Here is a 25380-nt window from a genome sequence, read left to right on the forward strand (position 1 = left end):
TTCGGGTCACAGTAAACAATGGCGACCGAGGTGGAGCGGGTGTTTCTCTCTTCGACTTGATCCATCGTTGAAGCACTCGCACCACTCCACAAAAACTTTAAAAATGGCGGTGTTGAGCAGACCAATCACAGCCCTTGCGGTCTGTGTCGCTGTGATGTGTAGTTAGGACGTTTTGGAGGTGCGTGTCAGGCTACAGCTTAGGGGACCGCGTCGACGCAGAGGGCTACGCGTAGCTACGCCGTCGATGCAACGCAGCACCATAAATCAGGCTTTAGGGCGCATTCACTCCAGGTCTGTTTGGTCCTCTTTGAATGAACTCTGGTCCGTTTTCCCAGATAGTCCGGTTATTTTGGAGTGGTGTGAAAGCTCACACGACCTCTGGTGCGGACCAAACAAGCGGACTCTGGTCCACTTGAAAACAGGGGGTCTCAGTTCGCTTCCAAACGATCCCTGATGCGGTTTGTTTGAGGTGTGAAAGCAAAGCGGACCAACTTGTGAACCAAAGGCAGGAAGTGGAATAAAGCGTAATGATATATGGATTTATATGTGATTTAATAAACCCAAATACATGTCGGTACCTCGCTGGGCGTCTGTGTAGCCATGGCAACACGTCGTAGTTGGTGCTGATTTATTTGTCTTATGTAAAGAACGACATGCTGGACAGCTCACCGCCTCGCTGCCTGTTCGTAATGCCCTGATGCAAAAGTAGAAACCCCAGGACAGCATGAATTCAGTGTTTTTTTCATTGTTGATGTGGAAGAAAAGACCGGCGGATAGAGATGGATTTCTGGTTTCGTCTTCTTCTACGCCATGTGCCAGCAGCCATGCTCTTCCTCTCTTTTCTTAATTCCAAAATAAACTAATACTTTTCAGCTTCATTATGATAAGTTCTGTTTCAGCTGCCATTGTTTGCTGTACACAAACAAGTAGAGAAGGTGAAAGGGCTGGATTTTGGTTAACAGGCAGAGAAATCTCAGCGGAGTTTTGCAGATCAATACAGACGCACCATTGCACGAGTATGTAGAGCTCATGCCAGTGTCGGCCTCTGTGGCGTAGCTGCAGTGTAAATTCATCACATAAGCTAAACTCTGCAGTATTTGATTGAATAGAAGAGTTGCTAGAAATTAGGATACAGCTGCATCATTGCACAAAAGTGTCAAATTACTGAAAGCGTCGTGCTTCACGGCTGCTTTGATGCGTTTATTTTAAGAACATTACATATTTCTCTGGGCCCGATCTGAGCGGATTTTCTGTTTCTGATGGGTAGCACACCCACCCACACTCACACATCTGGCAGCATTCCTACATCACTCACCTCCTCTCATCCGTGCACGTCACAGCCCAAAGAGCCAATCGATGCCGCGCATCAATACTTCATATTAATTCATACAGAGGCCTGTGATGGCTGCTGTCAGATGTCAGGCTTGTATAGAATATCTATCGCCATGGTTTACTTACCGACCAGGATCAATACTTTAATGGGAGCTTAAATCATGCGTGTTGCCTCTGGTAAACTGTGAAACGTGCAACAGCCTCTGAGTGTTTGCTCTGGCCTAAATGTAGAATTAGCTTTAACAGCAGAGCTGGAGCTGTAACGCTGAACATACACCATGTAGCGCTCACATACATTATTAAGAAGCTGCTCTAAGATGCCGGCAAAGAAAGAGGGAGTAAAGGAAAAGAGGAGGTGAAAAGCATCTGAAGATCTCTCTTTAAACACAGCAGCATCGTATCAATAATAAGTGGAATCTGACAGATCAGGCGGTTTCTGCACGTCGGCTCGCTCTGACAGTGACAAGATGCTTCTTTAGCTCGAACATAGAAGATGAGATTTATTCCTCCAGTCAGCTGATGTTTAATCTAGTCAGCGGGGCTTTTGGGAATCTAGAGATGATGATGTCAGGTGTTTGAAGTCTGATTGCAACCCTTTGGTATTTCGTGTTGTGTCTGTTATGAGTTTCAAAGATTAGATTTAAGAAGAAGTGCAAGGTTTGGGGGACTTTGAATGTGATTTTTAGTTGAGTCAACAAGCCGTGCTTGCATTTTGTGTGTGTATGTCATTTAAACATCTGCTTTTGCATGCACAGGCATCAGTAAGTCAGCGTTCTAGTGAATCCCGGTGGATAGCCATGTAGCTGAGGAGTTGGATATCTGCTGCCTGTACATTTCTTCATGCACACCTCCCTGAAGCTGCTTCCTCTTTCGCCCTCACTTCGTGCAACATCATCAACTTCTCTGTCAAACTTCAAACATGCCCGAAATGTTTGTCCTCTGGAGCCGCTCTACTGCTTGCTGCAGGCCGATTGCTACCAATATTCACTATAGAGACAAATAGGCATCTTGCATGCCGATAACCCAAAGGCAAAATTTGGCCTCACAGTTAGGTTGTGAATCCCACGTACAGAGGCTAAAGTCTGCAAAAGTGGGCAGCCTGGGTTTGACTCTTGCCCTTGGTTAGTTTCCCACATGCCATTCCCCTCTCTCTCTACCTAATCTACCTTTATGTGCACAGTCTAATCACTCAGCTAAAGGCATAAACATGCATTTACAAGGATGCCTTCAGGTTTATGCTATGGATAAAGGGCATAAAGCAGGGGTGTCAAACTCGAGGCCCAGGGGGCCACATCTGGCCCGTTGTACAGTTACACCCAGCCCGCAAGGTTATATCATATTCTCATTATAACTGGCCCTAAAATATGTGGTCTGCAGATTTCTTCCAGTATAAAAATGTAAACTTAACCTTGATGATATGAAAACTGAAATAAAAACGTGAAAAAAAAATAAAGAGTAAATATAACTAGATCAAAAATTCATTTGTGTTTTCGTTTCATATTTTCAATTTTGCATTTTACAATTATGACTTCAGTCTATTATTTGGACTTTTATTTCATTTTTTCACCTTTTACATTTATTATTCTGACTTCTTATCTCATATTTTCAACTGTCAATTTATTATTTTCAATTTTTATCTAATATTTTGACCTTTTCATTTTATACATTTGACTTTGATATTATATTTTGACCTGTCAGGTGCACCATTTTTAAGTTTAAGCCATGTTTTTGCCTTAAAAACATGATTGTGACTTTCCTGTTTATATATTTGCCTATCAAAAGCATTATTTTAATTTCTAATTTCATTTTTTGACCTTTTGAACAAATGAAGAGTTCATTTGCAAAAACAGTTAAAAGCCATTCTGGTAAATAATGAAAAAAAATAAAATTAACACTTTCAATTGATCTGTCTTCTGATCTAAAATCTTAAAAAATATATTAATTATACTTATTATAATTTTACTCAATCAACTTCAGTCCGATTGATATTACAATGAAAAAATACATTTTATGACAATTTATAAAAATGGAGTTAACTGTTTTTGCAAATGAACTCTTCAAATAAGCTTGGCTTTTTTCTCAGATTTTGAGCCTTAACTTATTATTTTGACTTTTTAGATCTCAAAATCATTTATCATCAATGTTGATTTTTCCCCCATAATTTATAACTGGCGAAAAATGAGGTTTACAGTTAAATGTGGACCCTGTTAGACCCTCAGGTCAGACCTTAAATCAGAATCCGGCCCCTTCTTTGATTGAGTTTGACACCCCTGGCATAAAGGTAGGGTTAATAAGCTTAAGCTTCAGCCAACACCTTTTCAATTGACTTACTGTAATTCCTCTGTGTACTTTATTGGTGAAGTCATTGGGACTGATGCTTACCAAATAAAATACTCCTACTACTACTACTGCTGCTTCTACTACAAAGAAAACAAAAACAAACCTCCAAATTCACAGAGCTGGGACATTGTATAAAAATCACATTTAAATAGAAGGTGCTTATTTTCAACTATAACCCATACTTGATTGAAAATTACATTACAGCAACAACTGAATGTTTACATTGAGTTTTTTAATGCTGTTGCCATTCCCAGTTTATCTTTCTACATACTTGAGAAAAGTTAGGACAGGGTCATGTTTACCACTCTCTCACAACATTTTGTAAGACCAAAGATCAGAAGTGCATTTCTCCTTCCTTCTCTGCCTGGACTCCTCCTACAGATATCCAGGACGTATGAGAAACCTAGCAGTAGAAGTGGCACCAGACTCCAGTGATTTCAGGAAGGAGGTCTCGCTGGTTAACCTGGCAAAGCAGATGGATACGCCCGTTTCCGTGTTTCTCTCTGGTGAATCCATCTTCAAAGCTCCCGTCTGAACCATTTGGGTCCGGTTAGAAAGTGACAGGACCAATCAGCATCGAGGGGCGGTACTTTCGGGCACGGCAGAGTCGTGACGTAAACAAGCAGCAACAAGAGACTGGTGCAGTTATGGAGGAACAGCTTAGCATGGATGCTGCTAAAGCGCCAGTTTTATCAGAACTTGACGACATTTCTTTGTTAAAAGAAGAACAAAGAACAGCAGTGAGTTGTTTTCTTCTCAAAAACCACAAAAGTTGAGTACTGACATGTCGTGGCAGGGTTGTAAACCAGCTACGTGCAGACCGCCACCTGCTTCATCAAACTGAGTACATACGCAAGGCCCGGGCACTGATTGGTGTTGCTAGTATGAAAGCAAGCCAGCAGGAGAAAGGGGGAGGGGGAGAAATCACGCCGCGGCATGGTTCGAAAACAACTGGGCCTTATGTGAAAGCGCCCTGAAACTGAGGAGAGAGAGTGGGGTATGACATGAGGGGGGAGGAGCCACCAGCCAGACGTGGGTCGCACAGATATAACCGCAAGGCTGCCAGCAACCGTGGGATGGTCTGTTTCTGTCCAACTATGTCCCCAAACTGTTTCCAGTTCTCATTGATAACTGTAAGATTTTCCATCAGGTGTTTTTTTAGCCTTTTACAACTTACACAGATTTTTATCTCCACTTTCCAAAATTTTGAACCATTGTCTCAGCTTCCTATTTTTGCTCTTTATCAGGGCTGCCAACTTGTGAGAAAACCTTGGAGTGAGACTTTGTCATTTGCGTGACTCTCACGCCGATTGCGTTAGAGTTGGCAGCTCTGACTTCACCCTCGTAAGCTCGCTGACATGCGCAGCTCCTCCCCATGGGGGATCTGATTTGAGTAGAACAGGCTGTCTTCCTGCAAATCAGCCAATCAGAGGTAGCTAGGGCGGGTGCTTGGCTGAATTTCTAGAAATGCGTGAGGAATGGGAGGTGTGGCGTGAGTGCGTGTGAAAAGCGTCATTTGCGTGACTGTCTTTATGCAGAGTCTAACTTTTTTAAATCTCTGTTTTATTAAGACTGTTACAATTAAGATCGACCACAGCCTCAGCTTTCTCTGTCGACGTTTTCACCCAGGCTCGCCACGTTAAGCCCTCTGGACTCGATAATGACCTTAATCTGAACCTGTCTGTCCACCATTCAGCTTGGACGTAACTAAAGCTTTTTTCACGCTGACAGTCTGGATTCTGCTGCCAAACAGAGATACAGCGTTTCCCAGAAAGATAAGGAGAAGCTGTCGCAGGCCTTGGCATTTCTCTCATGACCTACATTGTAAATAGAACCTCGTCTAGCTTCGATAACTCGGGGACAGTGAAATTTGAATGTGAAACTACCTGTTCCCAGCTCTACTGAAGGTGTTTTTCTGTGTTTTCATGATGACCTTTGCCTTGAATTTGCTCTTGGTTTCATTCTCTCCCCTCTCTAGCGGGCCTGCGATGCTACAGTGCTCTCTGCAGAGGCCACAGGGGAAGCTGCATTATAGATGAGCCACTTGACTCTGCTGTTGTCAAAGTGGAGATAAACCCCACTGCTATGTTGCCTCTATATTCTCTTTGACATCCACTCACTCCAGTACAAAGGTGTTTCCATCCCTGACAGTGGTCTTATGATGTGCATTTCCTTTTTAAGACTTAAATGTGTGCAAAGATGCTCAGTTGTGACATATTTCTGAGGCAGCGTTTCATGCACAAAGGTCAGTTCTTCATCCAGACTCTCCCTGATAGGATAAACGTGTTCCTCTGTGATCAGGTCCTGCTGATTTTATCCAGTCACATCGTGGTCAGGGGTGTGGTCCTGTAAATCTCAGAAATGGGAGCAACAGTCGCTGTGTTCTCCCCCAGCTTTACTAAATGTTTACTCAGTGTAAATACAGCCAGGGCTCATTTTTCTCCTCCTTGTTGTACGTTGACTCCTCTGATCTGTTGAGACACGGCCGTTTTGACATGCCCTCTTTCTGTCTCTCTCCTCTTTCTCTCTCTCTTTTTTTACCTTGCCTTCCTAAGTGGCTAAAAGCCAAGGTAAGTGTGGTTTCTATCATGACCCATTGTGCTTTAATGCATTATTGATAGAGCTGTCCAACCCCCTACATGTGGTTATGTTTGTCATTCCCATGTTATTCCCATTAACCAACGTGTACTGTAGTCCTCTTAGACCAGAAGATACCCGCTCTGTAACCCCCCCCACCCCCCCGTTCAGTCATCAACCTTTGTCTTTAATGAAATGTCATTTAGCCGTCCATGTATGTTCTAGAGTTGATTTAAACCTTATAGGCTCCCCAGATGAATTCATATGTAGGGTCGTCACTAGACCACAATTTCAATAACTGGTACGACATTAATGAGAAATCTAAGGATAGCGACACTGTAAACATACCTTAACATTAGTAGAACATCCAGAAAACATGTAAGGCGGGGGTGTCAAACTCAAGGCCCGGGGGCCAAATCTGGCCCATGGTACAGTTACACCCAGCCGGCAAAATCATATTATTATAATATCTGTCCCTAAAATATGAGGTCTGCAGATTTCCTCCAGGATAAAAATGTAAACTTAACCTTGGGGATATAAAATATCCTTACGTCATAAAAATGTGAAATAAATAAAGAATAAAAATAATTAGCTAAAAAAAATATGGGAAAAGAAATTAATTTGTGTTTTCATTTCATATTTTCAATTTTGTATTACACAATTATGACTTCAATCTGTTATTTTGACTTTTATTTTATATTTTGACCGTACTTTTATTGTTTAGATTTTTTATCTCATATTTATACATTTTCAATGTATTATTTAGACCTTTTTCTCATATTTTGACCTTTTAGGTGCACAATTCTAAAGTCTAAGTCACGCTTTTTGCCTTAAAAACATGATTGTGACTTTCTTTTTTATATATTTACCTTTTGAAAGTATTATTTTAACATCTAATTTCAAGCTTTGACCTTTTGCACCAATACGTTAGACTTTTTATCTCAGATTTTGAGCCTTTTAACTAATCATTTTGACTGTTTATTCTTAAAAATTGTTTATCATCAGCGCTAATTTTTCCCCGTCATTTATTACTGGTGAAAAGTGAGCCGATAGTCAGAGGTTAAATGTGGACTCTGTTAGGCTCTCAGGTCAGATTTAAATTCAGAATCCGGCCCCTGCTGTGATTGAGTCTGACACCCCTGTGTTAAGGTATGTTTGTCAAATTTGTAATAGTTTTAGCATGGAAAAATAGATTCTAAATTTACTTTTTTTATATGGTAATCTTTAAAACAATCACTTGTGTCATTTGGCAAAACAAGATACTGAATTACTTGAAGGTACAAGAGACATAATAAGGAATAAAGTATGCCTTAAACTGGCCGTCATATCCACACAGATAGTTTCTAAGTGCACATTGTCATTCTGGGAATGCAAATGTCTGAATTTCAGTTTAATGGTGACAACCCAGGACTGAAATATTGCTCTTACCTTCTTTGCTTTCAGAGACATGAGGATAAAATGCAAAAAAAAATTCTGATGATCTGTGGATTAGAATGGACCACTGTTGCTTTCTCTCTTTTTCTTAAGGCAGCTTTGGTTAAAACTGAAGACCTGAGGATTCAGATCCTGGCACTGTTTGGTCCATGTCTTCCAAAGCTCTCTTTCCCTGTTTCCCATCTCTCTTCAGCTGTCCTATCACAACAAATACAAAAAGCAGTCTTAGAAAAGAAAAACATTCCCATAAAATCTGCAAGATTTAAAATCAGGAAGTGAGTTTACCAGACTAATGGCCTCTGGCCTCAGTTTTAGGGCTTTGATAGCAAACACCAGCATGCCCTTGATGACCAACCTTGACCTCAGGACAGAGTAAGGGTTCTCCTGAAGATGTTGGAGCATCAGCTATCTATAGCTCTGCAGCCAGTGACGGCAGGATTGGGGTAATGTTGGACCTACGACTTGTCTTAGCTAAAATCTGGGCAGCGTTCTGGACTTGCTGGAGTTGAGCCATTGAGGATTTACTAGAGTGAAGAGAGCGTAGCCGTAGTCCAACTGCTGAAAAACAAGGGCGTGAATAAGCCTTAATAGGTCAGGGAAAGACGGGGTTGATTTAATCTTATTGATGTTTCTGAGGTGGTAGTAACAGGATTTAATGAGATTATTGATGTGCGTCATGAAGTTCAGTCGTCAGTCAAGTGTAATACCTAGATTTCTACCTGTAGATTTTATACTAGGGCAGGGGTCATCAACTATGTTCGTACAAGGGCCAGCTTATGTCTGTGTCGGTACCGTGGGGGCGTGACCGTTAAATGACCTAAATAAAAACCATTTCTGTCTAAATAATTGTATTTTCTTTTAAATGTACATTATTTTTAGCCTTTAGCATTGAACTCAGTCCCTATTACCTCTATCTAAGCCAGCCACTAGGGGGCGATTGAGATATTTAAGCCACATAACTTCTGGGACTACTATTTAGTTTTATGTGAATACGCTGCATCCTGACTGGTGAAAATCACATGAAGGGAAAAAATATTTTGTTTTACTTCTAAGTTAGAGAAAAATAAACTCTCATCCCCCTGAACTGTTTAATTTACACAGAAACCTGCTGCTTTAATAAAGAATGGATGTAAGAGTTAGTGTTTGTCATTAGGGGTGGGAATCACAGGGTACCTCACCATACGATATTATACGTGATACTTGGTCCACGATAGCAATATTATCACGATACAGCGATACTGCAATAATCGATATATTGCCAGAAAATTGTATAACAATACATCACAAAATATGTCTAACTAGAGAATACAAATAGTTTTCCAGGTGCAGAATTTCTCCATTTATTCACTGCAGTTTAGTGTGAATTTCACAGGATTTGACACAGAATGAAGACTGAACATAAAGTTCTGAAAGTCTGTACAGCATTTTAACTCTTTGTGCAGTCTGAAGATGAGGATTTTCCCATTTGCTGCACTGAATTAAAATGCTGTTGGGATGTTTTTTAAGTAAAGGGGAATAGATAAATACTGCAATATATTTTTTCCTCAGCATGTTTTCTGAATTTAATGAAGTTTCTAGGCGCCAGACTGGAAGCTGTGGGGGCCCTGATGTTAAATCACAATATGTCCTGCTGCAATTTTCAAATCGCAAAAGGTTCAATATTACTTTGACCTAAAGCAGCGGTTTTCAAAGTGTGAGGCGGGCCTCCATAAATCAGAAAAGAAAGTGATTTGCTTCTCTAACTTCTGCATGGAGCAAAATGAATAAACTTATAGTAAAGGCAGTGATACTAAAGGTGTGATTTTTAGTGGCTCTTTGATGTCTTAATTTTAAATATTATTCTCCCAGAAAACCTTAAAAAGGGAAACTTTTTTGCCCCTTTATACCATTTTTTGGCACTTTTCATCCATTTAAGCTAACTTTGGTCTTAAATACCACTTTTTTTCTACTTTTTGCCCATTTTTGCCACTCTTGACTGCTATATACCCATTTTTCAACTCATTTTTTTGCCTTGTTTTTGCCACCTTTGGACCACTTTTTTTGCCACCTGTTACTCATTTTTTTGTCATTTCTCACCCATCTTTTTTCACTTTTTATCCGCATTTTTACACTATTTCACCCATTTTTGCTGCTTTTTGACCATTTTTGCCATCTTTAACTTACTTTAATTGCTACTTTAAGCTGTGTTTGCCACTCTCCACCTCTTAGATTGTGGCTCTTGCAGAGGTCTTTTTCAGTAGTTTGGCTCTTTGGTTGAGTAATGCTGCTTTAAGGATTGTCAGAGCAGAATAATCAGGTAGTATTGGCAATCAATTCATTACTGAAACCAAATAACTGTTAACCTGGTAAAGATGGATGTTTAAGAACATTTGTAGACCAAGATATCAAAGATATAAAAATGTTAAAAATATTTAGATTTAGATGTAAATGTTTGAAAATATGGTTAAGTTTTTTTTCAGTCTGAATTTTTATGTTGGTGGGGGTCCACCAAATGAATAATTTTCTCTTAGGGGAGGCTCACTCTCACACACTTTGAAAACCACTTACCTAAAGTCTGTGTTAAAAAAACAGTTTAATTCAGTTTCTGTGCAGCAGAGATATGGTCCACCCATCGTGCAATCATTAAAGTGTCATTTCTTTTTAGAATAGTTTGCAAAACCCTACTTTCCCTATTTTTTAACGTTTTTTCTTATTCAAAATAAGAGTGACACAAAAATGATCGTTCTCTTTAATGCAAGATTTAATTTAGAATTTTCAATATTAGTCAAAATAGTTGCAAATTGGAAATTTTTACAAAATTGTTCTGCTCCAGTTTAAGTTTAGTTAATATTGTTCTGGTTAAAATAAAGAATGATTTATTGCTTGTGGAGGAAAGCATTGGACAAGGAACTTAAAAATAATTGCACATTAAACCTCAACCACAAATTGGAAAAAATAATCACAGTTAGATTATTTTCCTAAATCGTTCAGCCCTAATCAGGACTGAAGACTATTCCATCTATTTAGCTGCAGAAAATAACATCCATGTCTCTCAGTTGATCTCTTAAATAGGTGAGAAGTCTGTTTGGGTGTCATCAGCATAAAAATATAAATGAGCCAGTCAGAAAGATCGCTCATGTTACCTGATGAAAGGAAACAGAATGGACCCAGAATTGAACCCTGTGGGACATCAGAGTCACCAACAAAGAGTTAATCTTTTCAAAACACAAAGCATTAAAAAACCCCAAAGTTCTGAACATTTTGACAACCTTACAACATGCATACATTGCTTCGATTATTCAGTTGTTACATGTTTGCAAAGGCTCAAGTGTTCTGCAAGGCGCCTCTGTTTAAGAACCCCAAAGGCTTCCAACTGTAAACATGAAGTTTCAAAAACAACATCCCAAGCTTAAACAGATGCATCTTTGCTGTTGACTTGTTCTCATCTGGGCAGCCTATAACTATTAATTTTTGTCACACAAGTTGTAATCATCCCTCATTTGTCTGTTAAATAAGCACCTTTCTTCTAACCACAGCAACATGGAAACAATCAGTCGATCAGAGGAGGAACACTATCGAGGACCAACCCGCCGACGCAGAAACCACCGAGCCCTCCCATGTCAGGGCGCGGCACGCTCGGGTAAGATTTCCATTTCATTCATCATGAAGGAAAGACTAATCCTCTAATTATAAAATACTGCATGAACCGCTGTGGCTGCAGAACAAGAACCTCCAGTCAGTTTATTATTTTATTAGTATTTTTGGCATTCGTCTTGTCTTGATAAAGAAGTGATTTTAGGACATGCAGGAAATAACAGAGTGAACCAACACCGCCCACCGAGTCGACATGATGCTGCAGGACATAATCATTTTATTTATGTGTGCTTGTGATAGCTGTGATTTGTGGTTTTGGCTTGTGTACTTATTTTGGGATGACGAACCTGATTTAAGTGAAGCCAGAGGAAAAGGATTTAGTGAAAGGAAAGTCTGTGAACTTTCATCTGACAGGTCTCACACCCCAATGAACCCAGCCGCCGTCTGACGTGCAGCAGCAGTTTGCATCACTAATCAGATATTAATTCTGAGGGTAAACTGCTGTGAACTCTTACCCAGCTGGGGAAAAGGATGGAGAGTTTAAGACGCTCCAGTGAGCACCGCTCAAAGTTTTAATAGCGCGACCACTCTCATCCTTGATTTATATTTCCCCTTTGTTTCACGCCTCGTTTGCTGCTGCAGACGCAACACGCCCTACAAGACCCTGGAGCCAGTGAAGCCGCCCACGGTGCCCAACGACTACATGACCAGCCCCGCCCGCCTGGGCAGCCAGCACGGCCAACAGCACAGCCCGGGCCGTACGGCGTCGCTCAACCAGAGGCAACGCACACACAGGTAGATGAGAGGGCACAGAATCTGTCAGTGCTTTTACATGCTGTTGGAAAAAGTCGACTTGTTGTGTTGATATGACTGAATCTGGATTTCAAAATGCATGTTAACAGGTAAGCCCAACTAAAATCATGAGTTGCTCTAAGAAATATGTTAGTAATAACAAAATTACCCACAAAAGCTAGAAAAAATGGTGAAAGAGCAACACAGGGAAATTATCTTTCCCAATACAGCCTTACAGAGTTACACTGCAGTAAAACTCTAAGAATAACAATAATGAGCTAAAAGCAAAAGTAGTTCATGTTCATTTTTATCTACTTTTTTAGCAACCTGCACCGTTTAGAGGCCTTTAACAGGTATTCTGGTACTGATGGTCAGGTTTAAAATGAACAAACGGGTTAGAAATTAAATGTCAAACAAAAATAAATTAAATTGCACCACTTACAGCAGTAATGGCATCATGTTTATAATGAACAAAACATTTAAAAATGTTGGTACTATCTTGTCCCTGTATGTTTTTACCTAAAAACACGAGGCAATCCACGGTTTCTGAATCAAGAACAGAGCGTTTTTGTTTACTATCATCCCAGCCAAGGGCAGACCCCCTTCACCCTGACGGAGGTGCCTGGGACAGTACAGTCTGCACAATCTGGTTCTAAGAGCAAAGGGAACCGTGTTTTCCTTTTGTTATTTTTTAATCAACATATAAAGCTCAAATCTTGCCAAATGAAGAGATATAAGGAAGCACAACAAAAAGCACTCATTATGGAGCTGAGCCAAATGATCCAGATCTCTATAAAGAGATGAAACTCCCATCACTGTTAGCAAGGCTGGCCACAGAAGAGCAAGCAAGATCAAGGCTTATTGCACAAAACAGTACTGAACCAAAGCAGACCTGTGGGGCTCGTTTGAGGTAAAAACATTCACATAATGAAAGCAAGCTTTTGAAAGCAGTCATTTTAACCATTAATCAACTCTGCACGGCTTTAATGCAGATGGAGACAGGTGCTTCATCCTTTTTCAGCAGGAATGAGTGGAATGAGTGCAGCAGCTACACTTCTAAACTGAACACTAATTTTGCTCTCAGTGTTTTGGTAATGTGGTCTCAGAAGAGCAGCCGTCCCCTCCATGTCGGGTAGTTTTAATCTCTCCGTTTAGTTCAGCAGCTTAAAACACTTTCGCACTGCTCCTCCTCGTCTGTGCTCCACTAAATCCAGCGTTTGTCTGACAAGGCTTTGACTGTTCCTCACTGCGACCAGAATCGCTCTGATTGTAATATCTATAGAAGCCTCTGATGTGAAAAAGCCTGCAGCAGTGGAACCCTTGAACGTAGCTCTCAAGGTTTGTTACCCAGAGAACTGGAGGCGGAGAAAGCAGGCGACGCTTTCATCAAATTTGAGTTACGAGTTTTGTGGAGTTGCCTCATTAGCTAAAAAGCCTGTTATGCTGACTGTGATGCTCATAAATATAACATAATTTCATTTCCCTACCCTCAGCCAGCTTCTCATGTTTGTTTGCACAGAGTTCCTCAGTGGTTCGTCTGTTCATCGTTAAAGCTAAACTCCAGGTCGTCCTGTAATTAGCTTCACTTTCTTATAGGCTGCAGAGAAACAACAAAACAAATGTTGGTGATCTGTGGTTTGTAGCCGCCCTGACGTCCCGTTATCAGACTGCTGCTGTCCTCACAGCCAGCCTGGACCCTCCCTGCTTCACCTAATAATGCTGTGGCATCACTATTTGATTACATAGGCCTGAAGCAGGAGTGCTTATTCAGCTCATCTGTCTCTGCCAACCTCGACTCAAGTCTGAATTCAATACCAACACCTTCTCTTTGCTCCCTTTCACTCTCTGGTATCTTTCTGATGGACGGATTATGATGCATGCAGGTGTTGCTGCAAGGAAACACATTCATTTCTAACCAGAGAACATTTATCTACTGTTCAAACTAAACACCATCATTCAGAACAGTGATTATGAGGAGGTGATTTAAACTCTATTAGACAGCTCAGCCTTTGGAACAGAGCCACAGTTGTCAACATCACTGCTCCCTCACTAGCCAATCAAAATCAAGAAGGGGCGGGACTTGTGATGATGGCAGAAGAGAAACCAATCAGACTTGTCTTTTCAAGGGTAAAGTTTCCAAGTCTACATCTGCCGCCTGTGTCAGGACAGGATTCCTTTAAGTTTTTTGTTTTCTTGAACACAAAAATATGAACCTCTCAGAGAGCGTTAAAATGACTTTACTGATACGAGGACAGTTAAAGTCGAGATGAGGTGTTTAAACACCTGGTAGTGAAAAGTACAGAAACTAATAAAGACATTAGGAACTAATAAATTAAAAATATTTGATAAAATGAAAAAATTAATAAAAGTGTGACTTATATGTTCACGACTTCCTGTTCAATGAACTGGTGTGAGTTTGGCTAGAAAACCCATGTTTGCTAATTTATTACTCCTAAATTACAGAAAAATTGCAAATCCGAGAATTGTTAATGTATTGTAACCTGTAATTTTAACTTTTTTGAATAACCATCAGTGCCTTTCTGTTTTTCGTAACTGATGTTATTTCTTGTCTAAAAATTGGTAACGTGCATTATACACCAGCACTTTAAAACTCTAACACTCAAGCACTTTAGCACTTAAAGCACTTTAACTTCACAAGCCAAATCCTCATGCTTTCTTTTTTCTGATCTGTCATGAGTTTATCGTCCGTCTAGGTTGTTTATTGTACTTTTCATTCTTATTTGTCATTTTATTCTCTACCTTTTATTGCTATTGTACCTCTGTTTTATTGATTGTACACTGTTAACATCAACCTTCCTAGGGTCAAAGGACGGAAATTAGCCACTGGCTATAATCCTACATATTTCCGTGCAAGTGTTCAATAATATGTACTGACCCTGATATTTCAAATAAAATAAATGCAAATACAAAATAAAAACAAAGAAATTTAAGTATCAAAGAATAAATTAAAAAGACTAAAAATAAATCACACGGGGAAAGAAGAAGGAATTCAAATAAATAAAAAAGTATGAAGAAAAATATCAGATGAAATTTAAGTTAAATGAAATGTAAAAAATTAAAATAAATTAAGATTGTAATGAATCCATTTCTGGTTACAATGACATAAAAAAACTGCAAAGAAGTTATACCAAAAGACAAATAAAAAAACAGTTAAAAATAAATTCCAAAAATTAATAAAGAAAAATAAAACAGAAAATAACAAAAATGAAAATGGAATAAAACACTAATAAAGGAAATTCAGAAGTTTTTTTATGAAATCTGAAAGTATTGTAATCAGTAAAAGTATATTTAAAAATAAAAAAACAAAATTAAAAATAAAAACAAATACAATTAGATTTAACACTGGAATATATATTTTCAAAAAATCTAAATGAATCGAATTAAAAAAGGGTTGAAATTGTCTGAGCTAAATTAAAAGCATAATAAAATAACTAACCATATTCCAGTAGCAAAAGATAATGTGAGACGTGTTTCTATTTTCATGCTTTAAGGCAGATTTTGACTTTTTTCTTAAGGTTTGTAATTTATTAGCATTTGAAATTGACTTGAGCTGCATATTCGGTCCTCCAGCTGACCAACCCTGATGTTGAGATGACAAAGTTAACTTTGTACTTAATATTGACACATGAAGAAATAAAATATGATTCCCTGTGCTGGTCCTACTGCTAAATACTCCCCTGATATACCTAGGTTCACTGTAGCCACAAAATGGAAATTTGGTGTTTTAATATTAAATGTAATTGACTAAAATAAGAACAGAAGTTATTTTTTTGTATTTTCTTTGCATGTATGTTTTATTAAGCAGGAAAGAAAATCAATTAAAACTGTAAATCAGATTTGAAGTGAAAAATTAGAGATTTAATTTCAGGCTGTATCTCCCAGCTCCAAACTCTACATCTTAGGGCCCTCGTTACATTTTCTGATACTGTTTGGGTGTTTGAACGTCTAAAATCACAGTGTTTATACTTTTTTCATCACTTCAATTTTCATCAATCATTATTGATATTATTTTGAAAAAAGGTAATATGAGGGAGCATTAAGTCCCAGCGGGTTAATCTGAGATTATTTGGTAATAAAATTTTCATTTAGCACACTTGATCTTTTCCATAGCAGCAGTGTAAGAGAAGCCTTGAGCTAAATCATGCTGTATTAGATTATGATGCTAGATTACAGCAGCCTCTTTTATTCATATCCTGCTGTTTCTGCACCTCAGGTTATTTCTGCACATCTAAAACCTCAGTAACAATTTCCATTCTTTGTAAGCAAGCAGCTCAATCTTTTTCATCTTAGCTTTGGCTCCAGGCTGCTGTGTACGTCTATTTTTCCTGCTAATCATGTCACAGCGTCTGAGCAAATACTTTTTACACATTGTTTTCACTTTCTGCTCCTTCCACTGAGAACACTGTCTTCTTTTTTATTGGCTCAGGGGATGTTAGTCAGCTGTGAGAGAGTTAGCGTGAACTTTTTAAAGCATTACAGACGGTGGGTTTAAAAACAAGCAGCTGTGCAGGTTGGAGGAAGGTGGAAAGATGGGGGCTTTTATTTTAGCAGGGAGCTGTTTGAAACAATAAGGAGGGAATATAAATGGGTTGGTGAAGGAATGGGTAAGTTATAGCGGGATCAGGATGGATCAACTTTAAAGAGGCAGGTAGAGGGAGCGTCGTCACTTCAAAAGAGAGATGGCGTGATGATGTTGTTTAGGCTTTATCCCTACAGACACTCGCCTCCCACCGCCACCAACATCCTCAGAGGGTTACCCCTGCTGGATGCCCCAGGGCTTGACTGACACAGATCAGAGAGGAGAGCAGAGAGGGGGATGATGGGAAGAGGGGATAGAGATGTGGGGGGAGGTAGGAGTGAGCAGGGGTTCAGAGGAATGGAAGGAATAAGAGAAGACTGGGGGATGAGGGGGAGACGAATCACTTTCTGAGCGATAAGGGGATGAGAGGGAGAGGTCGATGGATGGTGAGAGGAGGGGAGAGAGGGATCAGTTGGATGAAAGAAGCAGAAAGAGGAGAGGTGGGGCGAGGGGGTGAGATGAGGAATAAGGCCAGTAAGAGAGAGAGAGAGAGCGGGAGTGAAAGGGAGGAGGGGGATTTAGTCGGTCAGGGCATTGATCTACAAGCCCCCGGGGTCGATGGCGGGGTGAAACAGCGCTCAAACAGGCCACTGCAGAGCTGACACACATAACGTGTTTCCTCAGTGGCTGCAGCTGGGAGTGTTGACAGCTTGGTTTCTCTCTGAGGATGACCACAGCATGTAAAAGCTACTATCTGTGTGAACATGATGATTTTATTATTTATTAGCTTTCATACATGTTAGTGAAAACTTTACATACTTTGATCATTTTTATACCATCGCCTTTAAATCAAAAGTGTAATTTTATTATCCATAGTATTGAAAAAGTGCAGAAATGCAAATGTAAAGTCATATTTTTAACTAAAACTGTCTTGATTACAAAGAATTTATTGGCAGTGTGCCTCCTTTTTTAACTCAACAAATTAGCCAATACTATGTGCCTTAGGATTTTTATATTTATTTACATTGCATTAAAACTTACATCAGTATTTACTCATCAGTCTGGTATTACATATCAGTTTAAAATTCTAGTATTTGCACAACCTCACACAGAAGTGAAGTAGCTCTATGCCTCAAATAAACATTGGAATATTAAAACAAATCTATTATATATTAATGTTTAACATCCCTCAGGGTTTATTCTAATTCTATTTCTATTCTAAGTTATTCTTTGCTGATTTATCTGATAGTTACTTTTGGAGAAATTAATCAATATAACAAAAAGTTGGGCGCCTGGATACCCCAGCGCACAGGTGTCAAACTCAAGGCCCGGGGGCCAAATCCGGCCCGCAACATGATCTCATATTTCTGTTATACCTGGCCCATCATCCTTGATGATTTAAGATATCCTGGTTAAGTCACAAAATCTGAAAAAGTAAGGAGTAAAAATATTTAGATAAGAAGTCAGGAATGTGGGAAAAGAAATTAATTTGTGTTTTAATTTCATATTTTTAATTTAGCATCTCACAATTAGGACTCAAACTTAGGATTTTGGCTTTTAATTTCATACTTTGAGCATTTCAACTCAACTAATTTTGACTTCTCATATAATATTTTGAGCTTTAAAGGGATACTTCAACATTTTGGCAAATTCGCCCATTGCCATAATTCCTATAGTCTTAGTAATAGGTTTGTTTCCTTAAGTTGTCGTGCAAGCTGTTTCTAGATCTGGGGGGACTGATATACCAGCTGCACAGCTAACGCTATGTTAGCAGACGGTATTTTTGGCTTTCCCTCATCAAACTCATCAAATACACAATCCAGCAACTCCAAAACGCTCTTGCGGACAAGTTGTGACCTGCACATTCACCACGCTATGAAATAGTAACGTATAATTATGTGACATTACGACACGTGAAGCAAATACTCAGAACTATTTCTTGAGTAAACCACTGGGCGGAGTGACACAGTGCAGCAGCCGTGTCTGAAGTGTAGTTCTGGCTTTGCATTTAACTTTAAAACGTCTCCGTCTCGTAATGTTTCATGATTATTTCACATAATCATGGAACATTATGAAAGCACAAAAATAAAGCCTTTTTGGTAAAGCTTAGTTTTGATTTAGTTTCAGTTAAGTATAATAATTTTTTAGTTTTAGTTATTTGGTTAGTTTTAGTTAACTAAAATGATTTTAGTTAAGTGGCCGGGAGTTTGCAAAAACATGACAAATGAAAGCCAAATGGGCTTTTATGCATTTTGCACTGAGGAGAGGCATCACATTTTAAATGGGCATGTATTTCTTAGAACCAGTGGCTTTGATCAGTGTTTGATATTTTATCTGTTAACTATTTTGGGTTTCAGTATCACTGTGGTTATGTCTCATGTACTATGCAGAGCTGTAGTCTCTAAAGCAGACATCCTGGGTTCAAATAAAGCCTGTAGCCCCTTTCCCTGCTATCTACTGTCCTCTCTGAATAAAGGCATAAAAAGGCTCAAAATTAAAACTTAAAAATCTGTTTTCTGTGTCATCGCATTCTTTGTACATTTGACACAGCTGGCCTACTTTTGGGAAATGCGGCTGTACTGCACATTATTAAAAACTGAACTTTGAATTCACTGAAAGACACTGCACATTAGTGAACAGTTTTAAAAGATCAAAAAATAAATAGTAGTTCAAACATGACTTTACACAATCATATAACCAGCAATATTTAGACAACATACAATAAAGACTTTAAGGTGAGGTGGCACTTAAATGCAGAAATATATCTAATAGACTGAACACAAGAAGCACATATCACATTAGGTCCATGTTTTGTAGTTTTTGAAGAAGTTAAAGAATCTTAATCTATATATTTATTTGTGAATTGCTTTAAAAACAACATAACTGTATTTTGGCTGCTGTAGTTCAGTGGTAGAGCCGGTTGTTCCTAGACCTGAAGGGCTAGAAGGGGATCATCCAGATCCTGCAGCCACATGTCGATGTGTCATTGGGCAAGGCATTTAACCCCACTGCTGCATCAGTGCTGTATGAATATGTATGAATGGGAGAAGTTCATGCTGATGGCCAGTTTGCATGGCAGCCTCTGCTACCAGTGTGTGAATGCAGAGTGACTGGGTAAGAGTGATAACTGACTATTTACCTAGTCCATATGATTACCCTGCACTATGGTCTGTGTGATTCTGTTGGCCAGTGTCTGAGTGAGTGAGTCATGTCTCACTCACCTGGGTGTGTCACTCTGCAGACAAGACAGCAGATGGAAACAGTCATTTAGAGAGGGCATGGACATTTATGCAGAGCTATCCCTCAGAGCTAATATCAAAGTTTGCTGTCCAAAACCTCTAAATAGGCCATAAGCTGACTTTACATATCTGCAGTATTTCCTGCTGTGCACTCTGAGCGTGCTGCCCTGAATAAAACCGTGTCCTCTTTCTCTCCTCTTTCTTTAGCGGGAGCAGCGGGGGGAGTGGCAGCAGGGAGAACAGCGGCAGCAGCGGTATTGGCATTCCCATCGCCGTGCCTACACCCTCCATCCCCAACTCTGGACCAGGTGAGCTCGCTGCACATCATACAGTGCCAGCTCCACAGGGCCGGTTTCTTCTCTCTCTCTCATATTAAGTGGAGGAGGGTTTGTTTCCAATAGCTTCAGGCATTTTCTGTGAAGCTTGAAATAAAAACCTGCCTCAGAGTGCTGCTGACCCACCTAAGAATTTCATTAGTGAGGGTTTCAGAGTTTCTTTCCTTTGTTTTCTTGCTCAGAACACTGTTTTAAAGAAGCTGCTGCCCTGATGAGCTGAAAATGCTATGAAATCTATCTTTCTAAATCTGATTCTACGCTCCTTTTTGCTCAAACACAAGGTCTGTTTGACCTTCATAGATTAAGACTTCACTCTTTAAACAAGGCCAGGCAATACCTGAAGCCTCCCCTGATTTTTTTAACATCATCTAGTAAAAACAAGGACTACATAAACAGGCATTTTCCTCCTGCCTGATTTTGTTTTTGTTTTTTTTTTGCATATTTGTCACACTTAAATGTTTCAGATCATCAAACAAATTTAGATATCAGACAAAGATAACCAGAGTAAATGCATTTATTATTAACCCATGTAGATCAGAAGCATCATTTTCATGAACATATATTTAAAACTGGATAAGAGTTTAGATTATAGAGGTCGCTGAACTGCAATCAGTTTCACTTAAATACAGACTGAGAGGGTGGTGGGTGTAAAAATGTTTAGCCTCTTTCGGCCTAGCTCAGACAATGGCCGACATACTAAGAGAGGGGAATGGCGTAGAGACCAACTACTGCAGTATTTAGCTGACTTCAACTACAAATGCTATCAAGGACGAGAATTTAATTCAAGTTTTTTAACATTTTCAAGCAATTCTTTGGTTTTACAGGATGTTTGGGGGGGCTTAAAGGTCTAAATAGGTTGAGGGAAAAAAAACCCATCTAAACCTATCTGGCCTTATGTAAAAATGTAGTTGCCCCTAAACCTAATAGCTGGTTGTGCCACCCTTGGCATCAACAACTGCAAGCAAGCATTGGGATAACTGGCAATAAGTTTTTCTTATAGAGGAATTTTGGTTGGCTGGACACTCCTGGGAAGGTTCAGCACTGCTCAAAGTTATCCTGGTTTGTGGATAATGGTTCTCAGCATTGTTTTCTGGACCTCTTATTAAGTCATGAGTTAACTGAGTTTGCCACTTTTTTTTTTTAGAAATCTGAGTTCAATTTCACAACCCACACTCAGGCCTGATCACTGCCAGACCTGTTGAATGAAGAAATCCCTTACATTGAACCTGTAAGCTAAAAGATCAGCAACACATGCTGCATTCTGAAGAAATTCTGGAACTGCTGAGAAGTCATTGACATCTGTCAGACAGGAAAGGATTGCACAGCCATTTTAAAAGCTCTGGAACTCCAGCGAACAACAGTGAGAGCCATTATCCACAGATGGATAAAACTTGGAACAGTGCCGAACCTTCCCAGGAGTGGAAAAATAAGTACCCCCAGAACCTGACAGCTGGTTGGGCCATCTTTGGCGGAAACAACATAAAGCAAACATTTTTTCAGAACTGACAATGAGTCTTTCATATCGCTCTGGAGTAATTTTGGTAGATCAGCCACTGTTCCAAGGTTTCCCCATTTGTGAGTCCCAGCGCCCTAGAAATGACTTTGTAACCCATTCCAGAATTAATAATATCAGTAACTATTTTTCTTTAATATTTCTGGATTTCTTGAGTTTGGACATGATGTGTTGTTTTTGAGATCTTTTAATCTACTTCACTTTGTCAGTCAGGTTAATTCAAGGGATTTCTTAACTCAACAAGTTTGGAAGAAATTATGCCAGGGTGTGGCTAATGAAATTGAACTCAGCTTTCCAAAAATGTGGTTAATCACTGTTAATTCATGACTTAACATTGGGGGTTCCAGTAGACCATGTTGAGACCCATTATCCACAAATGAGGAGAACTTGGAATAGTGGTAACCCTTCCCAGGAGGGTCCAGCCTACCAAAATTCCTCCAGAGCAATTTGAAAGACTCATTCTTGTGATTAAAAAAGGGGGGCTCCAGCAAATCATGTTGAGAACCATTATCCACAAATGAGGAAAACTTGGAACAGTGGTGAACCTTTCCCAAAATTTCTCCATAGCGATGTGAAAGACTTCTGCCAGTTATTATAGACAGTAGCTTGCAGTTATTGCTGCAAAGGGTGGCATAACCAGTTATTAGGTTTGGGGGCAACTACTTTTTCGCATAAGGCCATATAGGTTTGGACGGCTTTTACCTTATTTAATGAAGTCATCATTTAGAAAACTGCATTTGTAGTCACTTCAGTTGTCTTTGTCTAATATCAAAATTTGTGTGATAATCTTAGACATTAAAGTGGGACAAATATGCAAAAAGAAAAGAAGAAATTTGGGGGTTAATACTTTATTACAGCACTGTACCTTGCATCTCTTTAGCCACTTCCAGCTTTATTTGCTCAAAATGACACAATTTTTGAGCAACAAACCAAAACAGATTTTGATCAAGAATATTTCACATGTGTAGTAGTAGAAGGAATTACTTGACAAGGTGTAAATATAGCAGGCCATTTGCACACAGTGAAACCACGCTACACAAAGCCTATGTTTACCAGACGGGGATTATGGCAGCCCATTGTGTTCTAAGCACAGCTGATTCTCTCTCCAACTGTGTAAATAGGCCAAGCTGTGCAAAGACCTGCTGCTTTATAGTAGAACAGTAAGGCCCACATAAACTGTACACATGCTACACGTAGCACCGCATTACACCCTACATAATCTTTGCATACTTGTCTTTGACTTTTGCTAACAATTTAAGCCCAAAGAGAAATATTTTAGGTTTTTGCAGCAGCTTTTTTACCTCGGCAAAGGGATCAAGCCAGCAGCACAGAACTAACCACAGCTCTCCCTGCAAGCCCGTCGCCATGGAAACACTCAATTCATACCACAAAGAAGTGTGTCCAAGTATGTGCGGAGCAGAGCAGCGCCTTGACAAAGTCGAAGCTCTCCTCCGGGCCCGAAGGGTCCTTGAGTGAAGTGATGTGATGTTATGTAACAGAGCAGAGGTGCAGGAAGCGGATTATTCTGCAATAAACGGTCGCTAATGTAAATACTCCTTTCAGTCCCGCCCATGTCTGCTCCCCCTGGAGCACCTCCCCCACCCCCTCCTCCACCACCTCCACCTCCCATGGCTGGGTTTGGGCCCCCAGCACCTCCACCTCCTCCTATGGCTGGGTTTGGGCCCCCATCACCTCCACCACCGCCACCGCCCGTCTTAGGTGAGACTCCAGAGGCCGCTCCTGTCGCCTCTGCTGCCGGGACCGTCAATGATTGGGATAATCAGCTGGGATCTAACCTTGATGGAGATCCTCAAATGAAGGGTGCTGGGTGTAAACGGGTGTCTGTGTGTGCACACTGTAAGCAGGAGGCCCTGATTATTTCTGATTATGCAAATTTTGTCCTTAACAATCAGGCTGCAAATCTGTTGTTTTACATGAAATTGCCTAAAATTGCTGCTTGATAAAACTTGAAAAAAAACAAACAGATATGCAAATGAACATAAATTACATTCCTCAAAGTTCAGTAATGGATGAAGCTGTGTCTCTTATTTAAGATATGTATTTCTGTAGTATTTGAATTAAAAAATTGCAGGCCACAATTATTTGAATGGACTTCATATTCTCAAATATGTGGAAAAACAATAGCTCATTAATTAGAGCTAAAACCATCAAAATAGGAAATGTGATCAGTGGTAAGATCTGATGATTCTGACTGCAGATCAGATGGTTTTCTGCTCGTTCTGCTTTGTTAGAAAGCTTTTCCTTATCATCTTGCCTGCAGTGTGCACGATAAGTGTGATTCTGTTAGGAGCGTAACAGGTGAAAATGGGTGTGGGACAGTCTTTTTCCTTTTTGATTCAGTAACATTTTCTCAGTCTTCATGATGATGGTGGTGGTGATTCTTCTCACTGATCTGCTCTCATTGGACTTGAAAGAAGTCTCAGATCTCCTCAGGCCTGGACAATCATGCTGCCTGCAGTACCTTCAGATTTATTTATACATTTATCAGGCTGGAAAGTGGGCAAATTAGTTCACATTGAGACTTTGAGATTTCTTTTGTAAAGGTAAGTCTCGATTCAGCTCCTTTACTTTGTAAGAAAATAGTTTAAACAAAGCTGCATCAGGCAACATTCTGTGAATTCTGGCTTCAATCTACACAGATGAAGTTTTGCAGACGCTTTCAGTGGTACAGCCTCTTTGAAGTTAGCCAACAGTCACTATGAATGTGAGGCAGAGGTGTCAAACTCGAGGCCCGGGGACCAAATCCGGCCCATGGTACAGTTATACCTGGCCCGCAAGGTCATATCATAGTGTCTATATAAGTGGCCCACCAGTATAAGGTCTGCAGATTTCCACCAGTATAAAAATGTAAACTCGACCTCGATGATATCAAAAATCCTTAAGTCATAAAAATGTGAAAAATAAAGAGTAAAAAAATGACATAAAAAGAAATTCATTTGTGTTTTCATATCATAGTTTCGAGTTTTGCATTGCACTCTCTATGAATACTCTACTGTTTGGGCTTTTATCTCATATTTTGGCTTTTTTAATTTATAATTGTGACTTTTTATCTCATAACTTGGGGTTTTCAATTTAAAATTTTGACTTTTTTAGTCATAATTTGGCCTTTTACATATATTATTTCAACTATTTTATCTCATATTTTGACCTTTTTAGGTTCAAAATTTTAAATTTGAAGTAATATTTTTGCCTTAAAACATCATTGCAACTTCCAGTTTTATATATTTGCATTTTTAAAGTTTTATCTGAACATCTAGTTCCATTTTTTGACCTTTTGAACTAATATACACACATATGTATGTGTATATATATGTATATATATATATATACATATATATATATATAAATTGGGGGGAAATTAGCACTGATGATAAATGATTTTTTTTAGATTTAAAAAGTCAAAATGATTAGTTAAAAGGCTTAAAATCTGAGATAAAGAGTCAAACATTAATTCAAAAGGTCAAAACATGGAATTAGATGGTAAGATAAAACTTTAAAAATGAAAATATATAAAATCTGAAGTCGCAATCATGTTTTAAAGCAAAAATATTACTTCAAATTTAAAATTTTGAGCCAAAAATGGTCAAAATGTGAGATAAAGTCAAAATAATAAATGTAAAAGGCCAAAATATGAGATAAGCAGTCACAATTATGGATTGAAACAGGCAAAATATGACATAAAAT

The 25380-nt window shown here is 39.2% G+C and overlaps 1 protein-coding gene across 6 annotated transcripts in view; it reads left to right on the forward strand.

Annotated features, from left to right (window-relative positions):
• abi1a (abl-interactor 1a) overlaps nucleotides 1–25380 on the forward strand; it is a 101407-nt gene that overhangs the window by 65268 nt on the left and 10759 nt on the right. For 2 of the 6 annotated variants that reach the window (XM_041813741.1, XM_041813743.1), the window contains exons 4-7: nucleotides 6228–6242; nucleotides 11199–11302; nucleotides 11899–12051; nucleotides 20035–20135. In XM_041813741.1, the coding sequence (XP_041669675.1) occupies nucleotides 6228–6242; nucleotides 11199–11302; nucleotides 11899–12051; nucleotides 20035–20135 (373 nt within the window). Of the gene's footprint in view, nucleotides 1–6227; nucleotides 6243–11198; nucleotides 11303–11898; nucleotides 12052–20034; nucleotides 20136–23238; nucleotides 23395–25380 lie in introns of all 6 variants that reach the window. The other 4 variants (XM_041813745.1, XM_041813742.1, XM_041813746.1 and 1 more) reach the window with 3 other exon arrangements.

Source organism: Cheilinus undulatus, linkage group 19 (assembly GCF_018320785.1).
Source record: "Cheilinus undulatus linkage group 19, ASM1832078v1, whole genome shotgun sequence".
Classification (NCBI taxonomy): Eukaryota; Metazoa; Chordata; class Actinopteri; order Labriformes; family Labridae; genus Cheilinus; species Cheilinus undulatus.